Raw genomic sequence first — 27,295 nt, forward strand, 5'->3', positions numbered from 1 at the left:
GTCGTGTCTGACTGTTTGTGACTCCAGGGACTATAGCCCACCAGACTCCCCTGTCCATAGAATTTTCCAGGCAAGAATGCTGGAGTGGGTTGCCATTTCCTCCTCTAGGGGATTTTCCTGACCTAGGGCTGGAACCCATGTCTCCTTCATTGGCAAGAGGATTCTTTACCACTGAACCACCTGGGAAGCCCCCTTTATAGCCATTAGTCCCCTCTTAGTTGTATACACACACACATACATTATCATCATTATAGAAACTTAAAATTCACCCTCAAGAGACACAGCCATTTGATCCTCAATTTGACAACAACAAACACAAGTATATATTTGCTTGAACTGGTTCCTAACAATGTAAAGTGCAGAGGGATCTTCTACGGCCCCCACCTACCCATTCCTCAGGCCAGACCCTCTGGGCCTTCTTCCTAGACAACTTCCCCACTCCAGAATCCCTCCCTAAGGCCAGGAGTTCACTCTGCTGCTCCAGGGTGAGGCCTCTGGGTCACGTGCCAGTTTCTGAACTGCAGAGCCAAGCCAGATCCAGAGCTGCTCCCAGCTCTGCCTCCTTCCTTCCTTCCTTTCTCCCGCCCAGACGACCAGATTCCCACCCGAGTCTCCTTAGGAAACAATGACTTGAGAGTCTGCTGAGCCACGCCTCTTGCTTCCTTCAACCAGCACCTCTGGGTATCAGCCCTAAGCCTGATTCTCTGCTTCCTGCCTCCTCTGGGGCTTCCTGCACCAGTCCTTCTGGGTTCTGCTGGAAGACAGGAAGCAGCTAAGCCAAGATGCTGAGTCTCAGGACTTCCCTGGTGGTCCAGTGGCTGAGACTTTGTGCTCCCAATGCAGGGATCCCGGGTTCTACCCTTGATCAGGGATCTATATCCCACATACCACAACTAAGAGTTCACACGCCATAACTAAAGATCCCATGTGCCGCATCTAAGACCCAGCAGAGCCTAAATAAATAAATATTTTAAAAAAGAAGCAGCAGCTGAGTATCCCATGTCCCCTTTCCAGACAAAAGGCCCCATCTGGCCTCTCACAGAGGGTGGAGGGTCCCTAAGCTGATCAGGTTCAAGTGAGGAAGGCTCTGCTCACTCTGAGCCATAGTCAGTCGAGGGCAGCAGGCAGTTGGGGGTTGGAAATGACTCAGCTTCTCTCCCAGCCACCATGGAGCCAGGTAACCTCCTGGTACCACATGCCCATCTGCAGAGGCTACACTAGAGGGTTTTGAGAAACCAGCTCCCCCTGGAGTGATCTCAACCTAGAAGCCTGCTATCCTGCCTGGAAGACAGCAGCCTGGGTGCTGCTCCACCAGGTGCAGCTTTCCAGGCTGGTCTCAGAGAAGGAAGGTTATGACAGCCAAGGAACATCTGTATATATGTTCCTTTCCATTCTGACTCTTGCAAGTGAAACAATAACTCATAAAACTATTCTAGAAGAAATCAGTAAACCAATCAGTCAGAAAACCAGAGGTTTGACCAGAATGATGGTAGAAGGCAAGACAAGGCCAGAAACTGCAACATCAAACACTCTCACAACCAACAGAGAATTTTATTTTTCCTTTATCAAAGTGCTGCTGGGAAGGAAAAAATGGACCATGGCTCCTCACTGCCACCAATTCACTTGCATCCATCAAAGCAGGTTACAGAGGGAAAGCATTCACTGGCAGATGAGTGCATTATTCCATATCCTTTTGAGGCTGTAGGGCCAGTGTCACTCTGCTCTTCAGTTTTTCAGAACTCCTGGGCCCCCCATCACCCCAAGATTGCAGCTTCAGCAGCAAAGCAGAGGAAAAAACAAAGCAGTCTTCCCCCATACAAGCAGTTCCTGAAGCCAAGAGGTACAGAGACCCTTCAAATTTCCCTGGGCGGTGATGGTACCTCTTTGCCATCCAGATATCCATGCCAGAAACCTGGGAGTCATCCTTGACTCCCCACCTCTCCAGTATACCTCCAAATAGGTACTATATCTGTATATATATTCCTTCCTCTCCTTCTGCTTTAGTGTAGGCATTCATCATTTCTTGCCTAGATTATTACTGTGTGTGTTAGTCACTCAGTTGTATCTGACTCTTTGCAACCCCATGGACTGCAGCCCACCAGGCTCCTCTGTCCATGGAATTATTCAGGTAAGAATACTGGAGTGGGTAGCCATTCCCTTCTCCAGGGGATCTTCCCAATCCAGGGATTGAACCTCAATCTCCTGCATTGAGTAGATTCTTTACTGTCTGAGCCACCAGGGAAGCCCAGATTATTACTGTACCCACCTTCATATTAGTTTCCCAACCTCCAATCTCACCTTTTCCAGTCTCTCAACCACTGCTGGAGTGACAGTCCTAAATTCAAATTTGGTCATGTTATTTCCTTAACTATAAGCCTTCATTTATCCAAAGGCATCCTTTTGATCTTCCTTCATGCTCTTTACCTGGAACTCTTGTCCTCACCACCTCATATTGACAAATATGCCAATACTGACAATATTGCCAAGTTTCTGGTCCTCTTCTAAGAGCCCATTCAGTAATGTCTCCTCTGTGAAGCCTTCTCTGACCACTAGATGAGAGGCCTTGGTGGATCTGGTTCTTACTTCTTACAGGGCTCATTACCCTGAGTGCCTTGATCTGTCTTGACTGTGTATATGCATCTCTGGAGCAAGAGGGTGTGCTACTGAGCCCAGTACAACATTTAGCAGAAAGCAGGTTGTTAGTGTTTGTTGCAGAGAAGGTAGTGGTACCCCACTCCAGTACTCTTGCCTGGAAAATCCCATGGATGGAGGAGCCTGGTGGGCTGCAGTCCATGGGGTCACTAAGAGTCGGACACGACTGAGCATCTTCACTTTCACTTTTCACTTTCATGCATTGGAGAAGGAAATGGCAACCCATGTTCTTGTCTGGAGAATTCCAGGGATGGGGGAGCCTCGTGGGCTTCCATCTAGGGGGTTGCACAGAGTCGGACACAACTGAAGTGACTTAGCAGCAGCAGCAGCAGTGTTTGTTGACTGAGGAGATGAGCAATAAGGGAGGAGCTGGAGGTCTGAACAAACCTGATCCTCACTTTGCAATATAGGAAGAGAGAGAAGGGTGTGCCTCTTTCAGAGCCTGAGAAATGCTACTGGGTCTTGAGCTACGTGAACCACTAGGAGAATCCACCCTTAAACTGAAGAGTCATCTTCCTATGGATATAAGGAGGTGACCTAAGGTGCCCCAACCATAGAATACATGTAGGTCGATTTTCCATAGTGGCTTCTTGCTAGCTTTACAATGTTCCCTCTGCCACTTTCAGGAAGTGCTGTGGCCCACCCATTAAATTAATGTCCTGACCATCCCCACCCCTGAGTGCTAGGAGTCAGGAGGAGTCTGAAACTCTTTCAATCTCACATGGTCAAAGGGTCAGAACCTCAGCATTCCCCCTGGGAGGTATCCCTCTTTTCCAGGAATGCCCTCCATTTCTTAACAAGTATCTAAAACTTTCCTGTAGCCATTTGAGCCCAGCCTTCTCCTGGCCTCCTCCTAGAGAGATCTCACTTGTCTTTATCTGTAAAGTACCTGGAACTGAGCATATGCTCATGAACTAAACCGATGTGTTCATGGATACCCTGGGTTCCAGTGAGGCTAGACTAGTATTTCTCTCAAGTGCACAGAGACCCCACCTGGTGCCATATGCCCCCCTCCCTTTTTTGCACCAAATCTCTTCCTCTCCAATTACAGTCAAAGAGAAGATATATAAACCGTGAGGTTGTACCAACCAGCCCAGCAGACAGACAATAGGGCCAGAGAGCAAATCCCTGCTGCTAATACAAACAATAGCCAAAATTCAACCCATCTGCTCAACAGTGAACTGTGGACAGCTGGGAGCCTCTCTAGATCACTGCAGTGTATGGCTTGGCCACAGAACTGACATACAAGGTATGCCTGTCCCTGTCAGTTTCTTGGGGAAAATCTGTGCTCAGAAACACTCAGGAGTGTCTAGGAGATAGACATAGCAGGAGAGGAACCCAGGGAGTAGGTCTCCAAGAGGAGCTCTCATTCCTTTCATAAAGAGACAGAAAGAGAGCTTGTGGAGCTCTCAGGGCTGGGCCCAGGACTGGTTCAGCTGCAGAGACGCAGCCACGCCAATTAAACAACTGGTGTGATGAGGAAAGGAGGGAGGGGACTCCCTTCAGGCAAATTCCCACCCGGGACAGGAGGCTCCTGCAGCTGTGGCAACAGCAACACCAACAACAGAACAGGGACCTCTTCCTCTTCCTCCCACAGAGAGCTAATGCTTAAATTAGCACCTTGGAAACACCCAGATCTGCGGGCTGTGCTTTTTCTCCCAGCTCCTGCCACTCCCCCAGGCCTCCTATTCAAGTGCAAGTTTCTCTTTCAAGTAAAATAAAAAAGATGTTTTCCATCTAGAGTTCATCTAGGGTGGGATAGGGTTATTTGCTGATCAAACCCATGTGACAGGCTACTATCAGTAAGAACAGCTTGGTCCAGAAGGGGCAATGATACTGACACCAGTATTGCCCTGTTTCCCTCAGGATTTAAGGAGACAGCCCCCACTCTGCCTTCAGAGGGCCTCACCCTGAGGAGGGGTGAGCATGAACTGTAACTTCTGTTCAACTGTGAGCTCCAGAAGTCAGGGCTATATCTGTATTGCTAACCACTGTGTCCCTAGTACCTAGCGCAGTACCTGGAATAGAGCTGGTGCTCTGGTGAATGAATTTGCTGGAACAATGACATCAGGACGCTATGACATTCTTTGGAAGAGCAAGGAACTATTATGTAAAGAAATAGCTTGTCTTCACTTCATAAATGGGAAAACTGAGTCCAGAGAAGAGAGATTTCCTAGACGTCTCAATAAATAATGGCAAAAAATGAACTAGGTCACAGCTGAGTCTTATACCCTGGTTTTCATGGTCTACCCAAACACTCCTAAAGAGCTACTCTGCTATTCTCTTCTGCAGTATACCACCTTGACTCCTTATGCCCTGAAATGAAGACTCTTGGGGAAACTCCACACAAGATTTTATTGGTCTCAATAGCACAAAGAGCACTTAAGGAGTTCTGTGCGTGTGTGCATGCATGCTAAGTTGCTTCAGTTGTGTCTGACTCTTTGCAACCCTATGGACTGTAGCCCATCAGGCTCCTCTGTTCATGGGGATTCTCCAGGCAAGAACACTGAAGTGGGTTGCCATGCTCTTCTCCAGGGATCAAACCCGTGTCTCCTGTCTTCTGGATTGGCAGCCAGATTCTATATCACTAGCGCCACCTGGGAAGCTCAAGGAGTTCTAGGAATCCTCAACTTTGACGTGGGAACAGAGATGGGGAGGTAGAGACAAGCAGGGCAATGTCTATGACCCCTAAATGGGGGATGACTGTATTGCTGTTTCCATAAGATTCAGCCTCAACAAAGTACCCTCTTGTGGAGAAGTGCTCCTTTAGCCTTAAAGAAAAGAGTCTGAAGTCAGTCAGAGATTTTCTGATAACTGCCTCCTTGCCAGAAGCACTTCTACTCTGGAGTCACACAGACCAGTAGTTCAGAAGTCTTTTGAGGCCACTACTCACTCAAACAAACCATCGTTGATAACTTCATTCAATAACAGAGGCATCAGGGACAACTGGGGAGCCTAGTGACCCCTTCCTTCTCCCTGCTCCCTGGAAAACAGCTATTGCCTACCATCTTAGGAACCCCAGATAGGAGGCAAGAACCAACTCATTGCTCTCTTCTGATGCCTTGGATCTCTTCCTCTGCTCCTTCATCTGCCCTCCTTTTGATTCTTGCTTAGATAAGAACTGAAAGGGCAGTCTAGCTTGACAAGCCAGGTTGGCTGGAAGGATAACCCAGAAAGGAACGTTCTCTTAGCCCAGCCTGAAGTTCTTCAGGTTCATGGGAGAGACTTCTTACCAGGATTTTCTGGCCCTCAAACAATCCAATAATGGCATCAGGCTAGGAAAAAAGTCCATCAGCATCCATCTCTTTCTCCCGTTTAATATTGTACACTTCTGTAGAACTTCTCTGTTTGGGCTCCTAGAACTAAGTCATCAGGAAAGGAGGAAAAAACGACACATCGTCTCGTCTGCCAGGTGGCCTCTAATGATTCCCTCTACCATCTCCAAAAGGTGTGGCTTAGAGTAAGTCATGGGTCCCTGTCAAGGTCTGTCTTGGCTGCTGTAATGGACACATTACTTGCTCAGAATGCCACAAAGCACATCTGTCAGCCAGGGGCGGGGTGGGGGTGGTGGGCAAAGGTAGAATCTGTTCCTCACCTTCACTTAACACAGAGGAGAGAGGGTTAGGAACCCCAGAGCTTCAAGACTTGGAGAGCTCTGTTCAGCTCCAGCTGAGCTCAGAGAATACCGCACCCACACCTTCAGATTCTCAGCCTGCCTTGCCTCCTTCCAGCTCCCACCCGGACTCCAAGTGGGAAAGAAGGAAAAGCAAAGCGAACAGAGCTGAGGCACTCCCCTCCTTCTCCCTCTCCCTATACCAATGGGAGAGACGCCGCCGCTAGGCCTCAGCGTGTCTCCCCGGGCAAATGTACAAGCCAGTCAGGTATACACGGGGAGCCGACGCCAGTGGGAATGGTCTCCCCCAGGCCAGCCTCCGTGCACGGCCCTCCCCCTTCCATCCCCTCCGCGCTGGCAGCGATGACATCATTCTTCCCTGACTCCCGGACCGCGGGCAGGATCGGAGCCCAGCAAGGACTCCCAGCACGCAGGCCTAGGATGCTCGGGGCTCTCCAACCGGTGGGCACAGGCGGCTCCTGTGCGGCCCCGCCCCCTCTCCCGCCGGTTCCGAGCTCTCTCATCTGAGCCCTGGATTCTCCATCTCGCCGCCGTGCTCTCTTCTTTCCGTCTCCTGCATCCCCAGCCTAGATTGCGTGCACTCTCCTCCGGAAAAGAACCGAATTCCAGGGTCCTGCATGGACACCGTCCCCCTACCGGTCCTCGGCCCGGGCCCCGCGTTCCCACCCATTGCCAGTGAACTGTCGGGCAGGCCCCTCCTCCTCTACAAACCTATTCGCGTCCCTCAGACTGACGGCTCCTGGCCCCCTCCCCCGCTCTGAGCATCACAGGCCTCTAGGTCTAAAAGGCCTCCCTACCTCCCATCCTCGCCCCCTGGACCTGCCACCAGCGGTGCCCCGTGACAGTTCCCTTCCTTTCCCTGCTATGGGCCTCCACTAACGTTGTGCACCACTATGCCCCCGCTGGGTTCCATCCGACGGCGCTCCCCGTAGCTCCCTCGGCCTGACTCCGCTGACAGTGCTTTCCGCCCTTACAGGCCCCTTTGCTGTCATCCCGCATATTCTCCCACGGTTTTCTTGTCCTACAACTCCCCCTCCCCCGGCGATGCGTTTTCTTGGCTCTCTACCCCATCCGAGGCGTCCGCACAGTCCCCAAGGCTTGACTCCCTCCCTCCCCCTCCGGCAGCGCCCCCTCCCGGCCCCGGCCTGCCCGCCGCCCGCCCCCTCACCAGCGGCTGCATCTCCGAGTGCGCGGTGGGCACCTGGAACCGGTCGATCTCCTCCATCATGGTGCCGGCGGGCGAGCGGGCCGGGGGCCGGGCGCGGCCGGGGACGCCGACGGGGACCGCGCGGGGCGGCGGCCCCAGGTGCCGGGTGGGTGGTGCAGACTAGGCCGCCCCGGACCGGTCGGGCAGATAGAGGGTTGGGCGCGGGGCAGGAGATCTGCAGGCGGGCTGAGGCCGGCGTGGCTCCGTCGGCTTGGCTAGAGCTACAGCGTCAGTGGCCGGGCAAAGCCGCAGGTCTTGCCTCGCCTCCTCCTCCGCCGCCGCCTCCTGTCAGCAGCTCAGCCACTGCGGTGACTCGGCAACTCCACTTCCGGGTCCGGGACACCGCCTGGATCCTGCATTATTCATGAGGAGGCGGTGTCTGGAGCCCGAGCCCCTCCCGCATGCCGGAGTTCTAGTGGCGCGGCCGCCGGTCGTCTTGCCTGAGGGGGCGGGGCCTAGTGGAGCCGGTGGTTCCCCGCGCGCCCAGTCCCGCCTTCCCCTGGAGCCGGGAGGGGGCATCAGAGGCGCCTGCGCCTTGGCTGCTGGTTAGTTGCTGGGTAACCGCGTCGAGGGAGGAGATGATTCCCTTCTGCAAGGGCGCGGAGGACCCAGAACGTCGGCTGTCCCCAAAGAACCCCTGAGACTGGGAATTGAAGTGAAAGAGAATCTAGATTTTCTGTGCATTATTGAGGGGACGGACAAACTTCTGTCCTCAGGCAGAGGAGCGTTTTGTAGGCGCTCCAAGTGTTGAGATGCTTCCTGCTTCTTCAAAGATGCCCCACAAACAACCGCCTCCTCGTAAGCAGGTAACACACCTCGACCTGCTCTGTCTTGATGACCTCTGACCTTCGCTGCCAGTGACCACCGATCATACCTCTGCTACCGACGCTTCATCTTCCTTTCCCTGTTGACTTTCTCCCTGTGACTCCTGGCCTGTGTTCCCAGTGACCTCTGACCCGGTCCTGCTCTCTCCCACTAATCCTAGCCTCCTCTCCCACACTGCCCCAATCTGCTGTTTCCTACCACTCTTTAACTTGTCCTCCTCTCACCATTCCATTCCCTCACTCCATGACCCATCCTGACCAGCCCATCCTCCTTAAGCCCCCACCCACTCTCTTACCAATATGTTCCTCATTGCCCTTACAGTCTTGTCCCAAAGAATTTATTTTTCCCGTCCTTTGCTGAGTGCCCAGTACTGGGCTAGGTGGAGACACAGGCCTTCGGGAGCTCACAGAAGAAGTGCAGGAGAACTGTACAGGAGACACAGATTATATGGGGTTGTATGCTTCAGGTCTTCTGCGTTGGGAGACTTGTGAGACGAGAGCACTCAGACAAAGAGAAAAGAAGCTCTTTTCCCATCTCCTTTCACACATTGCGCATTCCAAACTGGCCCATCCGGACTGCCCTTGTTGCCACCTGGACAGATATCATCTCTTCTCACAGGAAACCTGAGAGTCACCCTTCTTAACCCACCCAGCTCACCCTGGAAGGAGAAGTAAGGCCCAGCTTCTTGAGGAACTCTCTGTGGCGAAGCCACTCAGTTCTTCAAGGATCACTTTTTCCAAACTCTTTACAAATTATCGGGCTTCCCTGATAGCTCAGTCAGTAAAGAATCCACCTGCAATGTGGGAGACCTGGGTTCGATCCCTAGGTTGGGAAGATCTCCTGCAGAAAGGAAAGGCTACCCACTCCAGTATTCCGACCTGGAGAATTTCATGGACTCTATATATAGTGCATGGAGTTGCAAAGAGTCAGACAGGACTGAGCGACTTTCATTTCACTTTCACTTTACGAATTATCATCTTACAATTAATATGCAGTTTCTTGCTTTGTGAGGCAGGGCTCCTATTTATTTATTCTTAAATAATATCTCAGGTCTAGGTATTTTGAGATTTGAAGACCGTATCTGTGTGCATGCTGTTTATGACTTTACATATTTGGGTCTGGCTTCCTCTATATTGGGTTTCCCAGGTGGCACAGTGGTAAAGAATCTGCCTGCAAATGCAGGAGATGCAAGAAACTCGGCTATGATAGCTGGGTCGGGACTATCCCCTGGAGTAGGAAATGGCAACCTGTTTCAGCATTCTTGCCCAGATAATTCCACGGATGGAAGAGCCTGGCAGGCTACAGTCCATGGAGTGGCAAAAAGTCAGACACGTCTAAGCGACTGAGCACACACCCCTCCATATTACTTGCTGGTCTCCTTTGCTTCTTTCACCTGGCCTTCCATAGCAGGTGCGCCCACTATTCTTAGATCTCTGCAATCATAGAAAGGCTGCTTTACCCATATGGCCTTGCCCTAGTTTTATGTCAGGGTTGAACTGTGTTTTGAAGCTCGAACTGTCCTTGGGGCTGCTGACTCTTAATTTACATGCAGTTTGTTTTAAATTTGGCATTGCTGAGGACTGGTTCACATACAACAAAATGAACCATTTTAGTTGTATATGTTGACAGGTTTTACAAAGTTATACAGTTGTGAACCACTACCACAATAAAGATATAGCACACTTCCTCTCAGAAGGTTCCTTGTGCCTCATCCCAGTCCATTCTCCCCAACTTCCTAGCCCCAAGTAATCACTAATCTGCTTATGTCAACTACAGATTGGATTTTTCTAGGGGTTTGAACAAGCTTGGGAATCAGTTTCTCAAGTCCATTAGGGGAGACATTAGAGGTTTTAGGTAAACTGAGAGCGGAGAGAGGTGACAGCAGACAGGAGACAGAAACGTGGGTCAACTGGCCTTGCACACATCAGTGGTTCTGCTTTGGAAGGAAGGGTTGTTTTACAGCAGGGTAAATATACTTGTGTGGGATGTGAGCAGAAGCTGGGTTGTGCTAGGTTATATTCATCACTCTTTTGTCTCCATGAGGCCTATAGCCTGGGTCGGTTATGAACTGGGTGTGGGACAACCTAGAGAACCTTGAGAAGTCCCTGTCCTCTGGGAACTCAGGTCTGTGGGGGAGACAGAACAAAGGCATATAAAGATAAGGGAGGATGCAATCCCTGGGGTTGAAAGGGAGAGAGGTTTGCAGGTTGGAGCAGCAGAGAAGCTTTAGGAAGGAGGCAGCTATTACTTGGAGGCCTGCAGTGGAGGGGGAAGGTCAGGATTGGATTTGTCAGGGAACAGAGAAGAATTTAAGCTCCATTTTTTGTATCAGTGATCAAGTCTTCTATTGGCTCCCTCTTGCTCTCAGAATAAAGTCCCAAAAGTCCAACGTCTCTGTATGGCCTAGAAGGCCTTGGCAGGTCTAACCTTTGCTGCCCACCTGACTTCTCATCATTGCTCGGTGAAGATTCCTCAGTTCCACCACACCTGAATTACCCTCACTTCCTGGAAAATGACATCCACGCTGTTGTTCTCCTCTAAGCCTTTGACACTGCTATTTCCTCTGACTGCTTGGTACAGTCTGTTGTCTCTGCTGCCACCTGCCCCATGCCGACATGCCCCAAATCTCTCATTAATCTCCTGTTCATACATCACATCTCAGTTTGCCCAGCATATTCTCCTATCAAGGGTTAAGGTCCCTTTCTGGAGGCAGGATGTAGTGATATCCCCACTAGACTGTAAACTCTGATGTCAAGGATCATGTCTGTCTCTTTCATTGTTGATTCCCCTGAACCTAGCACAATGCCTGGAATATATTAAATCCTGAAATTGGGTGGAATACGAATTCTGAATGCTTCCAATTGTTGTTTGGAAATTTTGATCTGGGTGAGTTTGAAGGATAGAAAAGGGTGAGCCTTGGATGAGGAGACTGGTGGGGAGTGATAACAAGAAAGTGTGACTGTAGAAGCACACTTTTCTGGGTTTATTTTTATATCTGCTTTGGTAGTAAGGCTGTGAATGGTTCAGATTTGAAATATATGTACCCATGCTTTAAGAGCTGGGTGTTGGAAATTGAGGACAAAATTGCTGATGATATAAATATTTTCATTCAACAATTATTTACTGAGCACCTACTATATGCCAGGTATTGTTCTAGGTATTGATGATATTTGTTGTTGTTTAGTCGCTAAATTGTGTTGGAACCCCATGGACTATAGTCTATCAGGCTTCTCTGTGCATGGATTTCCCAGGCAAGAATACTGGAATGGGTTGCCATTTCAGGGGGTTCCTTCTTCAGGGGATCTTCCCAACCCAGAGATTGAACCTGTGTCTCCTGTATTGACAGGCGGGTTCTTTACCACTGAGCCACCAAGGAAGCCCATTGGTGATATAACAACAAACAAAACAAATACAAATCCTTGCTCTCAGGGAGCTTATCTTTTAGTTGGAGATAAATTGTCAATAAACAAATAAGTAAAATATATCGTTTGTCAGATGATGATGGGTGTCCTAAAGAAAAATAAGGCAGGAAAAGGAATAGGAAGTTCAGGGAACCAGAATATTATGCTTTCAACATAGTGGTTTGGCGGGGGGTGTGGAAGGGGGAAGCAGTGGCTCTTAGAAGTGACATTTGAGAAAGACCTGAAGAAGGAATTAACTGTGTGATATTCTGGGGAGAAGGCATTCCTGACAGAGGGCATAGCAAGTGTAAAGTTCCTGAGATGGGAGCTTGCTCACACATGTTCTGGATCAGCAAGGAAGGGAGGAGGAAAGTGGCAGGAAATACGGTCAGAGACATGTTCCCCTCTATTCCAGAGGGTTAATCAAATAACCATGGCATATTAAATTGATCATGATGAAGCTCCATGAATCATAATTTGTAATTAAAATTCATGAACGTCAGGCACCATAAAACAGGACCAGCTCAAAACATCACTGGTCATACCCCAATAACACAGTGTCCTTCTTGAAAATTTCGAGAATTCCAACTGGCTGCATGTGTATATGCAAGAGGAGTTTTGCATCGTTGCCAAACATTGCCTGGCAGCCAGACTCCTCAGCAGAGAACTGAATTAGAGTCTTCTGTGAACTCCAGTTAAAGGCTAATTTTAGTTTATGACTAACAAGTTTTAGTACTCTTTTATAACTCAGTTACCATAAAAAAAAAAATCAAAAGTCTGGAATTTTGCAACATTTGCCTGTACGAACCAAAGAAAAAGTCTTGCATTTTTGGATCACTTCGTGTGATCTCTTCAAAAGCCCCTCTGGGACAATACTTTTAGAAATACTGATCTTGATGAGGTGTAATGAGGGTAGGGGTAAGTGGGCAAGAGTTGCAAGGCCAGAAGACAGTCTTAGATGATTCAGAGATTTTGAGTCTGATGACTAGGCCTGGGATCCACAGAAGAAAGGACAGGAGGAGGTGAGCAGAATCGAAGGCAAGTTGATACATTTCTCTGTGTCCTGAGTAAGATCCTCCCTCTTGTGACCCTTCTCAGTGTCATCCTTACTTCCTCACATCCTTACACTCTCATCCTCATCTCTTCCTCAAGCCCTCAATCTGAGACTTTGCCCCTTTACTTCCTAAATCTCTTGAGTCAGATCACTTTGTTCCTATTCATGCCCATCCCGTTAGCCCTGTCTGCCTTCATCTCTCACCTCGACAGTTGTAAAAGCTTTGTCAAGCTTTGTCACCGGTACTCCCATCTACCCAGGTCCCTTCTGATCCATTCTCTATACCATACCAAGAGATCTTTTTGAACTGTCAATCTGACTATGTCATCCCCCACTCAAAACCCTTCAGTGACTTCCTACGTCTTTTAGGAGAGGAACCAGTTGTTTATCTTATTATTATTATTATTTATTTGGCTGCCCTCGGTCTTAGTTGCAGCATGTGGGATCTAGTTGCTTGACCAGGGATTGAACCCTGGCCCCCTGCATTGGGAGCTTGGAGTCTTAGACATTGGACCATGAGGGAAGTCCCAAAGAGGGACCAATTTTTTAAAAAACCGTCAGGTAAAACAAACAACAGAAAAGGCAATGGCACCCCACTCCATTACCCTTGCCTGGAAACTCCCATGGACGGAGGAGCCTGTTGGGCTGCAGTCCATGGGGTCGCTAAGGGTCGGACACCACTGAGCGACTTCACTTTCACTTTTCACTTTCATGCATTGGAGAAGGAAATGGCAACCCACTCCAATGTTCTTGCCTGGAGAATCCCAGGGACGGGGGAGCCTGGTGGGCTGCCGTCTATGGGGTTGCACAGAGTCTGACATGACTGAAGCGAGTTAGCAGCAGCAGCAGCAAAAAAACAAACAAAAAATCCTCAGGTGCCTAAATGGGCTGAGGCCTGCTTGGGTGTCTAAGCCTTAACTTGTACCACTGTTCCCCAATCATTACTGTACTTCGGTTCTTTGTTGTCCCTTCTTTGTGGAACATTCTCCGTGCCCTCTCTCCCTCACCGCTGCACTCACTCCCAAGACTCTGGTCCAAACATCAGCCCCCACAACCACCTTAATGGCCTGTGCCTTGTTAATGAAGAGAGTGAAGTTTTCTCTATATTTATAGTTTCATTGTCCGTGATCTTCTCTTCTAGAGCATGCATCCCAGGGTGTAATCATTCACTTGTTTGTGTAATTATTTTATTACTGTATGTCTCTCCCATTAGACTGTGAGGCCTTGAGAGCAGGGCCTGTGGATATTTTTCCTCACAGCTGTATTCTCAGCTCCTAACACAGTGGCCATTACATTAGAAGCTCTAGATGAATGATTGTTAAATGAACTGGGATGCAGTTGAGGAAGTAGCATTGGGTACAGTGGAAGCCTGTGGTTGGCAATCCTAACACTGATTCTGGGGGAATCAGGGAAGACCTCTAGAAGGAACACCATGATTCAAGGTTTGGACAAAGGTCCAACATGTAGGATAAGAAGAACTGACCAGAGAGATTAGAAGACTAAGGAAGAATAATGTTCTTCTGGGGAGGAGGGTGTTTATTGGTTATGTGGGCAGTCATGATGCATCTGCTAATGAAGAGAAGAACTAGACACAGCATTGGATTTGATAATTTAGGAAGTCACTGAAGATCTTGGAAACAATTTTAGAGATAAAAAGCAGACTGAATTGAGCTAAGAAGGCATAAAGACCATGTAGACAGGATTTCTTTTTTTTTTTTCAGATGAAATTAAGGCTTGAATATGTTAAATGCTAAGGTGAGGCATTTGCCTGGCAGAATCAGAAGTTGAAGATGAAAGAGAGAAAATGAAGACTAGAACCAAGTGTCTGAGGAGGTGGAAGTGGCTCAGTTGTGGCCAAGAGGTGGAACACTTTGTAACAGAAAAGGAGAAAGGAGGAAGGGGTGGATGGAGATAAGGGTAATTCAGAGGCTTAGTGACAGGAAGTTGAAAGAATTTTCTCTTCTCTTTCCCTAGTGGTGTTACAGAATTCCTTCTGGAAGTGATAAGTAAAAAATAAATTTTGCCAGTGGTTGTTCCATTTTGTTATGATTACAGTCATGCTTTTTTCGGAGTTATGGTCTGAGGTTTTTCATGCACAGTTATCAGATTACAAAACAGCTGGGAGCATTTGAGGCCAGAGCTTGGTCTCCACCCCCATCCCCCACCCCTCACCTGTTTTCTGCACATTGCTAGTACTCAGTACTTGCCAGGTAGTCGAATAATAATAGCAGAGGTGTCTTGCGCTTATCCCTGGGCTTTGCAGCCTGCAAGCAGATGCTGAAGAATAATTTTGGTTCTCTGGCTCCAGCTGTGAACAAGCCATATGAAATTGTTTTCTGCCAGCTAGAAATTGGTATGGAGTGTTCAATTTTCCCAATTGCTGAGACTGAGCTGTATGGAAGAAGTGAGCAAAGAACACGACTGTTAATCAAACTGGTTTCACTGCTCTGTGTCTCACAATACTTTGTCCTGTTCACAGAGTCTCTGGATTCTGGTTTATGTAGTGTGTTTATGTCTTCCATTTAGCTCAGTTCCTAGATTTGAGAACACTTGGAGTGGGACCAACTCAACTTTTATTCTTCTTTAGCTGCCATCCTAGAATCCAGTACATAGTAGATGCTTAATACATACTGGATGAATAAATAATGGATGAATGAATTAGTGGATGAGTAAATAATGACTGATGGAAAAGTGTGTGCATAGATACTGAGTCACTTCAGTCATGTCCGACTCTTTGTGACCCTATGGACTGTAGCCTGCCAGGTTTCTCTGTGGGATTCTCCAGGCAAGAATACTGGAGTGGGTTGCCAAGCCCTCTTCCAGGGGATCTTCCTAACCCAGGGACTGAACCCACATCTCTTACCTCTCCTACATTGGCAGGGAGGTTCTTTATCACTAGCGCCACCCTGGAAGTCTGATGGAAAGGTATGTACTGCAATACTCTGAACCCTAACTTTTCCTTGTAGGCCTGCAGAAGAAGCAACTCATGCCTCCTTTGTTTTAGTCAAAGCACCCACTTCTGTTAATTTTTTTAGGGACCCTGATATTAACCTTTTCCTATTTCTATTCCTGTCAGACATCCATTTTCTCAGTTACTTATTTTTTCCACGTGTCATACATTCAGCCTCAAATCTTGCTTTGGAACAAACTGGAATACAAATGGATAAGACAAATCTGGTAATCCCTGGACAGATACTTGGATCCAGGTCCCTGCGTCTTTGTTAATGATTCTGTTCCCTCTGCCTGGAGTGCCTGAGCCTATCCAACTTCTGCCCTTTATGAGCCTGGCAAACTATAAGGCACAATATATGTGCCTTTAGCTAAGATCTGTAAGTGGTGAAGAATAGAGGCTCACTTTATTCTAGGAATCAGTGAATTAAAATGGACTGGAATGGGTGAATTTAACTCAGATGACCATTATATCTACTACTGTGGGCAGGAATCCCTTAGAAGAAATGGAGTAGCCGTCATGGTCAACAAAAGAGTCCGAAATGCAGTACTTGGATGCAATCTTAAAAATGATAGAATGATTTCTTTTTGTTTCCAAGGCAAACCATTCAATATTACAGTAATCCAGGCCTATGCCCCAACCAGTAACGCTGAAGAGGCCGAAGTTGAACGGTTCTATGAAGACCTACAAGACCTTTTAGAACTAGCACCCAAAAAAGATGTCCTTTTCATTATAGGGGACTGGAATGCAAAAGTAGGAAGTCAAGAAACACCTGGAGTAACAGGCAAATTTGGCCTTGGAGCACAGAATGAAGCAGGGCAAAGGCTAATAGAGTTTTGTCAAGAGAACGCATTGGTCATAGCAAACACCCTCCTCCAACAACACAAGAGAAGACTCTACACATGGACATTACCAGATGGTCAACACCGAAATCAGATTGATTATATTCTTTGCAACCAAAGATGGAGAAGCTGTATACAGTTAGCAAAAACAAGACCAGGAGCTGACTGTGGCTCAGATCATGAACTCCTTATTGCCAAATTCAGACTGAAATTGAAGAAAGTAGGGAAAACCACTAGACCTTTCAGATATGACCGAAATCAAATCCCTTATGATTATACAGTGCAAGTGAGAAATAGATTTAAGGGACTAGATCTGATAGATAGAGTGCCTGATGAACTCTGGACGGAGGTTCATGACATTGTACAGGAGACAGGGACCAAGACCATCCCCATGGAAAAGAAATGCAGAAAAGCAAAATGGCTGTCTGAGGAGGCCTTACAAATAGCTGTGAAAAGAAGAGAAGCGAAAAGCAAAGGAGAAAAGGAAAGATATAAGCATCTGAATGCAGAGTTCCAAAGAATAGCAAGGAGAGATAAGAAAGCCTTCCTCAGCGATCAGTGCAAAGAAATAGAGGAAAACAACAGAATAGGAAAAACAAGAGATCTCTTCAAGAAAATTAGAGATTCCAAGGGAACATTTCATGCAAAGATGGGCTCAATAAAGGACAGAAATGGTATGGACCTAACAGAAGCAGAAGATATTAAGAAGAGGTGGCAAGAATACACAGAAGAACTGTTCAAAAAAGATCTTCACGACCAAGATAGTCATGATAACGTGATCACTGACCTAGAGCCAGACATCTTGGAATGTGAAGGCAAGTGGGCCTTAGAAAGCATCACTACGAACAAAGCTAGTGGAGGTGATGGAATTCCAGTTGAGCTATTTCAAATCTTGAAAGATGATGCTGTGAAAGTGCTGCACTCAATATGCCAGCAAATTTGGGAAATTCAGCAGTGGCCACAGGACTGGAAAAGGTCAGTCTTAATTCCAATTTCAAAGAAAGGCAATGCCAAAGAATGCTCAAACTACTGCACAATTGCACTCATCTCACACACTAGTAAAGTCATGCTCAAAATTCTCCAAGCCAGGCTTCAGCAATATGTGAACCGTAAACTCCCAGATGTTCAAGCAGGTTTTAGAAAAGGCAGAGGCACCAGAGATCAAATTGCCAACATTCGCTGGATCATGGAGAAAGCAAGAGAGTTTCAGAAAAACATCTATTTCTGCTTCATTGACTATGCCAAAGCCTTTGACTGTGTGGATCACGATAAACTGTGGAAAATTCTGAAAGAGCTGGGAATACCAGACCACCTGACCTGCCTCTTGAGAAACCTGTATGCAGCTCAGGAAGCAACAGTTTGAACTGTACATGGAACAACAGACTGGTTCCAAATAGGAAAAGGAGTACGTCAAGGCTGTATATTGTCACCTTGCTTATTTAACTTATATGCAGAGTACATCATGAGGAACGCTGGGCTGGAAGAAGCACAAGCTGGAATCAAGATTGCTGGGAGAAATATCAATAACCTCAGATATGCAGATGACACTACCCTTATGGCAGAAAGTGAAGAGGAACTCAAAAGCCTCTTGATGAAAGTGAAAGAGGAGAGTGAAAAGGTTGGCTTGAAGCTCAACATTCAGAAAACAAATATCATGGCATCTGGTCCCATCACTTCATGGGAAATAGATGGGGAAACAGTGGAAACAGTGTCAGACTTTATTTTCTGGGGCTCCAAAATCACTGCAGATGCTGATTGCAGCCAGGAAATTAAAAGACGCTTACTCCTTGGAAGGAAAGTTATGACCAACCTTGATAGTATATTAAAAAGCAGAGACATTACTTTGCCAACAAAGGTCCGTCTAGTCAAGGCTATGGTTTTTCCCGTGGTCATGTATGGATGTGAGAGTTGGACTCTGAAGAAAGCTGATCGCCGAAGAATTGATGCTTTTGAACTGTGGTGTTGGAGAAGACTCTTGAGAGTCCCTTGGACTGCAAGGAGATCCAACTAGTCCATTCTAAAGGAGATCAGTCCTGGGTGTTCATTGGAAGAACTGATGCTGAAGCTGAAACTCCAATACTTTGGCCACCTCATGCAACGAGTTGACTCACTGGAAAAGACTCTGATGCTGGGAAAGGTTGGGGGCGGGAGGAGAAGGGGACGACCGAGAATGAGATGGCTGGATGGCATCACCGACTCTGTGGACATGAGTTTGAGTGAACTCTGGGAGTTGGTGATGGACAGGGAGGCCTGGCGTGCTGTGATTCATGGGGTCGCGGAGAGTCGGACACGACTGAGTGACTGAACTGAACTGAACTATGTTACCTCAAATACAAGGTGGGATGGGTGAAGAGGAAGGTGTATATTTAGGAGTTTGTGGTTAGATATTATAAATACATAGATAGCCTAGAATTAGACTCAGAAAACTCTTTGTTCTGAAACAGATATTGGTACTAATTTATTTCTCCACGTCTCTCATAGCTTCTCTACTTTTCTTCTTCTTTTTAATATTTATTTATCTGCCTCACTGGGTCTTAGCTGAGGCTCGCAGAATCCTCGTGGTGTCATACAGGATCTTTCATTGTCACTCACGGTCTCAGTAGCTGTGGGACATGGGCTTTAGTTGCTCCGTAACATGTGGGATCTTAGTTCCCTGCCCAGGGATTGAACCCACATCCCCTGAGTTGCAAGGCAGGTTTTTTAACCACTGGACCACCAGGGAAGTCCCCTCTCTACTTTTCTTAGCAACTATACTTCATTCTCTATTTTCATTTCCCGAGCAGTCAACTTTTCTATGGTTTCAGCTCCCTCATAACTGACTGTGTTTTCAGCTCATCATGGCTAATCTGGCCTCTTCTGTCTCATAAAACGTCTCCATCAGTATCTACAGCCCTCCACCAGTTCTCTCTGTGGTCCCAGTTCAAACCCTTGGAGAAGAAATCTGATTGTCCCCAGCTTACCTGTTTACACTAGGCTGTATCAAGAAGGGATAAGGTCCTGTGACTCTCTAAGGAGCCAAAGCTGTGAAGCAGGGCAATTTCCCTTAGAAGGAGGTATGGTTTTTCCTTGGCTCCTCCTGTGCAGGATATAACCTGCTTTATTGAAAGGAACTTCTACATTGCTTCTGGTAAGTCTTTTTCATACGTTGTTTGGAAAGGGCCTCAGATATTTTCCAACTGGTTGCTTCCATTCAGGGCCTATATTTACATTACAAAAGGTTCTGTCCTTTACAAAAGCCTTTTACTTTAAGAGGGTTTTTTTTTTAAATAGCACATTTCTACAATGAATTTTTAAATGCATCACACTCTATGCATAACTTTTAAAGACCTTGACATAGGAAATCTATTGTGGCAATGATGGAGCATTTCATACTGGACTCACCATCCCTCTATGAACAGCCCGTAATCCTGGACACAATATGTGAAGCAGCTGGTTTAGGTACTCGCCCAATCCTAAGGGAAGGAGAACACCCAAACATAAGTCACATGTTTATCTTTGCTTTCTGCCTTGGGTCAGCTTCTTCTCTTTTTAAACTCTTTTTAAAATGTATAATTAATTAACTAATACTTATTCATTCTTTTGGCTGCACTGGGTCTTAGTTGCGGCATATGCCCCTTTTTAGTTGTGGCATTCAGGATCTTTAGTTGTGGCACATGAACTCTTAGTTGCATTGTGCCTGATCAGGGACTGAACCTGGGCCTCCTGCACTGGGAACATGGAGTCTTAGCCACTGGACTACCAGGGAAGTTCTTGGGTCAATTTCTTGATCATGGCTCGGGGAGAGAGATCCAAAGGAGAGCACCGTGATAACAGTGATATCCAATGTTGGAATTAGTAGGCAATGGCTTGAAAGCAGTTGTTAAAATATACTTATGGATTAAAAAAAGTATTGATTTAAAAGATGGGGAATCTAAGCCTCCAAAATGGAAACAATAGAAAAATAAATATCAGAAATGAAAAATTTATTTTCATTTATTTTTCATTCAGGCTATTCCTAATAGTAAATGTGAAGATGGACCATTGGAATTATCCAATCTGAAAAACAGAAAAGCAAGATTAGAAACAATAAAGAGCCTTAGTGACCTGTGGGAATATGCCTTATTTCTATCTTTAACTTGCAAGTAGCTGGAATCCCAGAAGGAAGAAGAGGAGAGGGAAAGTAGTTTAAAAAAATTGTCAAAAATCTCTTAAATTTGGTGGAAAACATATTATTAGCAGAGGTTCAATGAGCCCGAAGAGGATAAATCAAGGAAAACCAAAGGTAGGTCGCTCACAATAAAAAAACTGAATGCCAAGGATAAAAATAAAATCTTGAAAGTAACCAGAGGAAAATGACACAATGCACAGAATGGAATAATAGGATCAGGACTGACTTCCCATTGTAAACAAAAGCAGTCAGAAGACAATGGAATGTCATAGTTAATGCACTGAAAGAAAATTACCATCAAGCCAGGATTCTATGTCCAACAGAAATATTCCTCAAAAGGAAGAGTTTTCTATAAATACATTTTCAGATAAACTAAAACTGACAAAATTTGTCATCAGCAGACCTTCACTACAAGAAGTACAGAAAGCAGGACTTCCCTGGTAGTCCAGAGGTTAAGAATTTGCCTTGCAGTGGAAGGGACATGGGTCTGATCTCTGGTTGGGGAAGAATCCCCTCTTCTCCCACCTCTGCATGGAAACAACTAAGACTTGACACAGCCAAATAAATCTTAAAAAAAAAAAGAAGTATGGAAAGAAGTTCTTTAAGCAGAGGGAAAATGACACCTGATGGAAGCTCTGTCTGTGGGAAGGCCCCAAAAGTACTAGTAATAGTAAATACGGGGCTAAAGATAAAATACTAGATATTTTTGGCTTCTATTAATTTTCTTAAGAAGCATATGACTGTTTAAAACAAAAATAATACCACTGTAAGCTAAAGCTTATAATGTATATGGAAGTAAAATATGTGACAACAACCTCAAAGATGAGGTCGTGGTGGTAAATAGAATTAAGGTGTGATAAGGCCCAGGGACGTGGGAGCCTGGTGGGCTTCCGTCTATGGGGTCACACAGAGTCGGACACGACTGAAGTGACTTAGCAGCAGCAGCAGCAAGGTTATTACTTTGTTAAATATGAAGTGATATGTTATTTATTCTTAATAGACTATGATTGGTTTAAGGTACATACTATAAACCTTAGAACAACCACTAGAAAGTAATACAAAAAGGCACAGCTAAAAATCCAACAGAGAAAATGAAATGAAATACTAAAAACCTCAACTAACATGAAGGGAGAAAATGAACAGAGGAAAAAGTAGATGAAAAATAGAAAACAAAGGGGAGTATGGTAAAGACAATCACACCAATACTTTCAATTAAAAGGCAGAGATTGTCAAGCTAGGGGGGAAAATAAGCAAGACCCAACTTTATGCTTCTTGTAAGAAGTATAGTTTCAGTGTATAGACATAGAAAGTTTGAAAAATAAAAGTGTGATGAAACATACCATGCAAGTAGCAAGCATAAGAAAGCTGCATGACTATAGTATTATCAGAGCTAAGTAGGCTTCAAGACAAAGAGTATTTCCAAAGAAAAATATGGACATTTCATAATGATAAAAGATCAAGAAGTGATATGAAATCTCAAATGTGTATGTACCTACTAACAGCACTTCAAAATCCAGAGCTAAATGGAGAAATATAAAAAGATATGATGATAGCTGGAGATTTTAACACTTTTTGCTCAGTTGAAATATGTAGATCTGTTAACCAACTTGACTTAATTAACGTTTATAGAATGGCAGAATGTTTAAAAAAAATAGACCATACACTGGGACGTACAGTGAGTCTCAATACATTTCAAAATATTAATACCTTACAGGTTTTCATTCAATTCAAATTCAACATCAATCCATGACAGAAAGAATCTCAGGATACTAGGAATAGTTTGACCAAAGTGAAATTAATCATAAATAGCAAATCCCCAAATATTTAGGAATTGATGAATGCATTTCTAAATGTAAAAAAAAAAAAAACAAAGGAAATTAAAAAACACTTTTAATTGGATGGGCTTCCCAGATGGCTCACTGGTAAAGAATCCACCTGCCAACGCAGTAGACGTGGATTTGATCCCTGGGTTGGGAAGATCCCCTGGAGAAGGAAATGGCAACTCACTCCAGTATTCTTGCCTGAAAAATCCCATGGACAGAGGAGCCTGCCAGGCTATAGTCCATGGGGTTGCAAAAGAGTTGGATACAACATAGCGACTAAACAACAACAATGAAAATAAAACATCACAAATTGTGGGATCATGCTGAAGCAGGACTTAATAAAAATGTGTAGTTTTAAATGCCTATTTCAGAAAAGAAAAAAGATTTAAAATCAATGTTCTAAGTTTCTACCTTAAGAAAATAGAAAAAGATGAGCAAATTACATCCAGAATAACAGAAGCAAAATCTATTTCGATTCCCTTTCTTTTATTAATTTATTCATTTATATCTTATTGTTTCATAGAAACAATGAAAAAAACAATAGAGAAAATGAACAAAGTCAGAAATTGCTTCATTGAAAAGATTGATAAAATTGATAAAACTTAGCAAGCTTGGCTCATCAAGAAAAGAAGAAAACACAATAGCCAATAACAGGAATGAAAAATGTGATATCGCTACAGATTGTACAGACATTAAAAAGGGTAATAAATGGATATTATCAACAACTCTATGGCAATAAATTCAACAATGTAAATGGAATGGACAAATTTACTGAAAAACACAGTTTGCTGTAACACATAAAGAAATGGAAAATATGAAGACCATATCTATTTAAATTGAATTCATAATTTAAAACCTTCCCACAAAGAAACTCGAGGCCAAATGGGTTCACTGATGAATAGATATGTCAAGAATAAATATAACACCAATCTTATACAAAGTCTTAGGTGAAACAGAGAAGGGTACAAGTTCCAATTTACTTGGTATCAGCATAATACTGATATCAAAATCAAAACTATTATAAGAAAAGAGGATAGGCCAACATCCTTCATGACTATAAATGCAAAAAAATCTGACAAAATATTAGCAAATCTATTCCATCAATGTATTAAAAATAATAATATATCAGACCAAATGAGGTTTATTTCAATAAGACAAAGTTAGCTCAACATTAAAAAACCAATCAATATATTTCTTCACATTAACAGAAAAAAGGGGGAAAACCATATGACATCATAATAGATTCAGAAAAGAAGTTGACAAGATTCAACTCTTCTCTTTGTCACTCAGTCATGTCCAACTCTTTGCGACCCCATGGACTGCAGCACACCAGGCCTCCCTGTCCGTCACCAACCCCTGGAGTTTACTCAAACTCATGTCCACTGAGTCGGTGACGCCATCCAACCATCTCATCCTCTGTTGTCCCCTTCTCCTCCTGCCTCAATCTTTCCCAGCATCAGGATCTTTTCAAATGCGTCAGCTCTTCGTATCAGGTGGCTAAAGTATTGGAGTTTCAGCTTAAACATCAGTCCTTCCAATGAACATTCAGTACTGATTTTCTTTAGGATGGACTGGTTGGATCTCCTTGCAGTCCAAGGGACTCTCAAGAGTCTTCTCCAACACCACAGTTCAAAAGCATCAATTCTTTGGCACTCAGCTTTTTTTATAGTCTGACTCTCACGTCCATACATGACCCCTGGAAAAACCATAGCCTTGACTAGATGGACCTTTGTTGGCAAAGCAATGTCTCTGCTTTTTAATATACTGTCTAGGTTGGTCATAACTTTCCTTCCAAGGAGTAAGCTTCTTTTAATTTCATGGCAGCAATCACCATTTGCAGTGATTATGGAGCCCCCAAAAATAAAGTCTGTCACTATTTCCACTGTTTCTCCATCTATTTGCCATGAAGTGATGGGACCACATGCCATAATCTTTGTTTTCTGAATGTTGAGCTTTAAGCCAACTTTTTCACTCTCCTCTTTCACTTTCGTCAAGAGGCTCTTTAGTTCTTCTTCACTTTCTGCCATAAGGGTGGTGTCATCTGCATATCTGAGGTTATTGATATTTCTCCCAGCAATCTTGATTCCAGCTTGTGTTTCTTCCAGTCCAGCATTTCTCATGATGTACTTTGCATATAAGTTAAATAAGCAGGGTGACAATATATAGCCTTGATGTACTCCTTTTCCTATTTGGAACCAGTCTGTTGTTCCATGTCCAGTTCAAACTGTTGCTTCCTGACCTGCATACAGGTTTCTCAAGAGGCAGGACAGGTGATCTGGTATTCCCATCTCTTGAAGAATTTTCCACAGTTTCTTGTGATCCACACAATCAAAGGCTTTGGCATATTCAATAAAGCAGAAAGAGATGTTTTTCTGGAACTCTTGTTTTTCCATGATCCAGTGGATGTTGGCAATTTGATTTCTGGTTCCTCTGCCTTTTCTAAAACCTGTTTGAACATCTAGAAGCCCGGCTTGGAGAATTTTGAGCATTACTTTGCTATCATGTGAGATGAGTGCAATTGTGCGGTAGTTTGAGCATTCTTTGGCATTGCCTTTCTTTGGGATTGGAATGAAGACTGACCTTTTCCAGTCCTGTGGCCACTGCTGAGTTTTCCAAATTTGATGGCATATTCACAGCATCATCTTTTAGGATTTGAAATAGCTCAAATTAAAATTCTATCGCCTCCACTAGCTTTGTTCATAGAGATGCTTCCTAAGGCCCACTTGACTTCACATTCCAGGATGTCTGGCTCTAGGTGAGTGATCACACCATCGTGATTATCTGGGTCATGAAGACCTTTTTTTGTACAGTTCTTCTGTGTATTCTTGCCACCTTTTCTTAATATCTTTTGCTTCTGTTAGGTGCATACCATTTCTGCCCTTAATTGTGCCTATCTTTGCATGAAATGTTCCCTTGGTATCTCTAATTTTCTTGACAAGATTCAACATCCACCCACAACAGATGAGAATAAGGGCCAAATGAGATGATGTACTCCAAAATGTTCAGTAAACTGAAAGATGCTGTATAAAGGGAAAGTTTTTTTAGTTTCATCCCTCTGCTGTACACCCTGAGATTTATAGCTTCCTTTCTGACAAGGATTTCATGGGACCTGGACAACACACTTTTCAACTATTCAATAAATGCCCTCAGAATGAAAGTCAATCAGCATGCACAGCAGACCATGATAGAATAATAAAGTAATAACACTGCCTCTGGTACTGAGGGCTTACTGAGTGCTGGGCTCTGAGTAAGGTTCTCATCATGTATTGTATTTTATCCTCACAGCAAATCTAAGGAAAGTACTAATATTTTTCTCTGCCTTATAAATGAGAGAATGAGGATTAGGACGTAAATACCTTGCTCAAGGTCGCACATGTAGTTGGTGACAGAATCAGGAATCCAGCCAGGCTTACACTAGAGCTTCAGGTTTTAAACCCTACCCTGCCTTGCCATCTCTAGCCTTATTTGGGAAGAGGCCTATGGCTTTGGCTTCTTCCCTCTTGGTCTTCCAAGGAAGCATGAGTTTGTTCTCATGTTCCTTTTTCTGCATTCTGAGCACTATGCCAACACTGCATTAATGAGGGGGGGGAACTACTCTCTTTAACTGTATTAACTTTTAAAATTCTTAATTAGCATTTTAAATTATAAAAGTAATGCACATTTACATTTAAAATATTAAAACCACGAGAATGAGTATAAGGTAAACTGCATTTTTTCCCTTCTCTGCAACTCCCCTGTCACATTTCCTGGACCAAACCACTCTCAACGGAATCTATATTATTCTTCCAGAAATTTCGTGTGTGCGCACATTGTTCAAGTAAGATGATGGGTCATCTGTTTATGTAACTTGCATGTTTATTTAACAATAAAAAAAAAGCTTGGACGCTTTACATAGCAATACATAAAAGTTACCTCATTCTTTTAAAAGTATACATAATATCCCATTGAATGGCTATACCATAATGTATTTCACTAGTCCCCTATGGATGAATATTTAGGTTTTTTCCCCATTTTTGAAATATTACCAAAAGGCTGCAGTGAGCAATTTTGTACATACATCTTATGCATATGTATTATAGTATGCATAAGTATACTTATGCATATAGTATGCATATTATACAGTGTATATAGTATATAAATACTATAGTATTTATATAGGGAAAATTCAAAAATGCAGAGTTGCTGAGTTGAGAGGTATATGCATTTGAAATTTTGGCAGATATTGCCAATTAACCCTGCATGAGTTGGCATGCCCACAATAGTGTATGATAGTACCTTCTAGCCTTTATCTTTGTTGTTGTTTAGTCACTAAGTCGTGTCGTATTCTTTGTGACCCCAGTGGAAGCACACCAGGCTTCCCTGTCCTTTACCATCTCCTGGAGTTTGCTCAAACTTGCCCATTGAGTCGGTGATGCCATCCAATCATCTCATGTTCTGTCGCCTCCTTCTCCTCCTGCCCTTGATCTTTCCCAGCATCAGACTCTTTTTCCAGTGGATTGGCTTTCCGCATCAGGTGGCCAACGTATTGGAGCTTCAGCATCAGGCCTTCCAATGAATATTCAGGGTTGATTTCCTTTAGGATTGACTGGTTTGATCTCCTTGCTATCCAAGGAACTCTCACCTAGTGTTTCAAAATTTTGAGATCTCCTTCAACCATACTTATTGAGCACATTCTGCGTGATTTAGACACTGCACTAGGCTCAGGGATTTGAAATGCAGTCAGTGAAGCTGGAGGAAGATTTGTTGGTAAATTACTGTTC

At 44.6% G+C, this 27,295-nt stretch overlaps 2 protein-coding genes across 7 annotated transcripts in view; one reads left to right on the forward strand and one right to left on the reverse strand.

The window, feature by feature from the left end:
• FAM219A (family with sequence similarity 219 member A) overlaps positions 1 to 7,824 on the reverse strand; it is a 63,064-nt gene extending 55,240 nt beyond the window's left edge. For 4 of the 6 annotated variants that reach the window (XM_055427327.2, XM_055427326.2, XM_055427324.2 and 1 more), the window contains exon 1: positions 7,455 to 7,824. In XM_055427327.2, coding sequence (XP_055283302.1) covers positions 7,455 to 7,514 — 60 coding nt within the window. In that variant the 5' untranslated portion in view covers positions 7,515 to 7,824. The remainder of the gene's footprint in view (positions 1 to 7,454) is intronic. The other 2 variants (XM_055427328.2, XM_055427325.2) reach the window with 1 other exon arrangement.
• A 276-nt stretch (positions 7,825 to 8,100) lies between these two features.
• Positions 8,101 to 27,295, forward strand: part of DNAI1 (dynein axonemal intermediate chain 1) — a 70,710-nt gene continuing 51,515 nt past the window's right edge. Inside the window, exon 1 of the mRNA XM_055427916.2 lies at positions 8,101 to 8,299. Within this exon, the coding sequence (XP_055283891.1) occupies positions 8,246 to 8,299 (54 nt within the window). The 5' untranslated portion in view covers positions 8,101 to 8,245. The remainder of the gene's footprint in view (positions 8,300 to 27,295) is intronic.

Source organism: Moschus berezovskii, chromosome 7, assembly GCF_049115385.1.
Source record: "Moschus berezovskii isolate FMDL1 chromosome 7, NW_MosBer_1.0, whole genome shotgun sequence".
Classification (NCBI taxonomy): Eukaryota; Metazoa; Chordata; class Mammalia; order Artiodactyla; family Moschidae; genus Moschus; species Moschus berezovskii.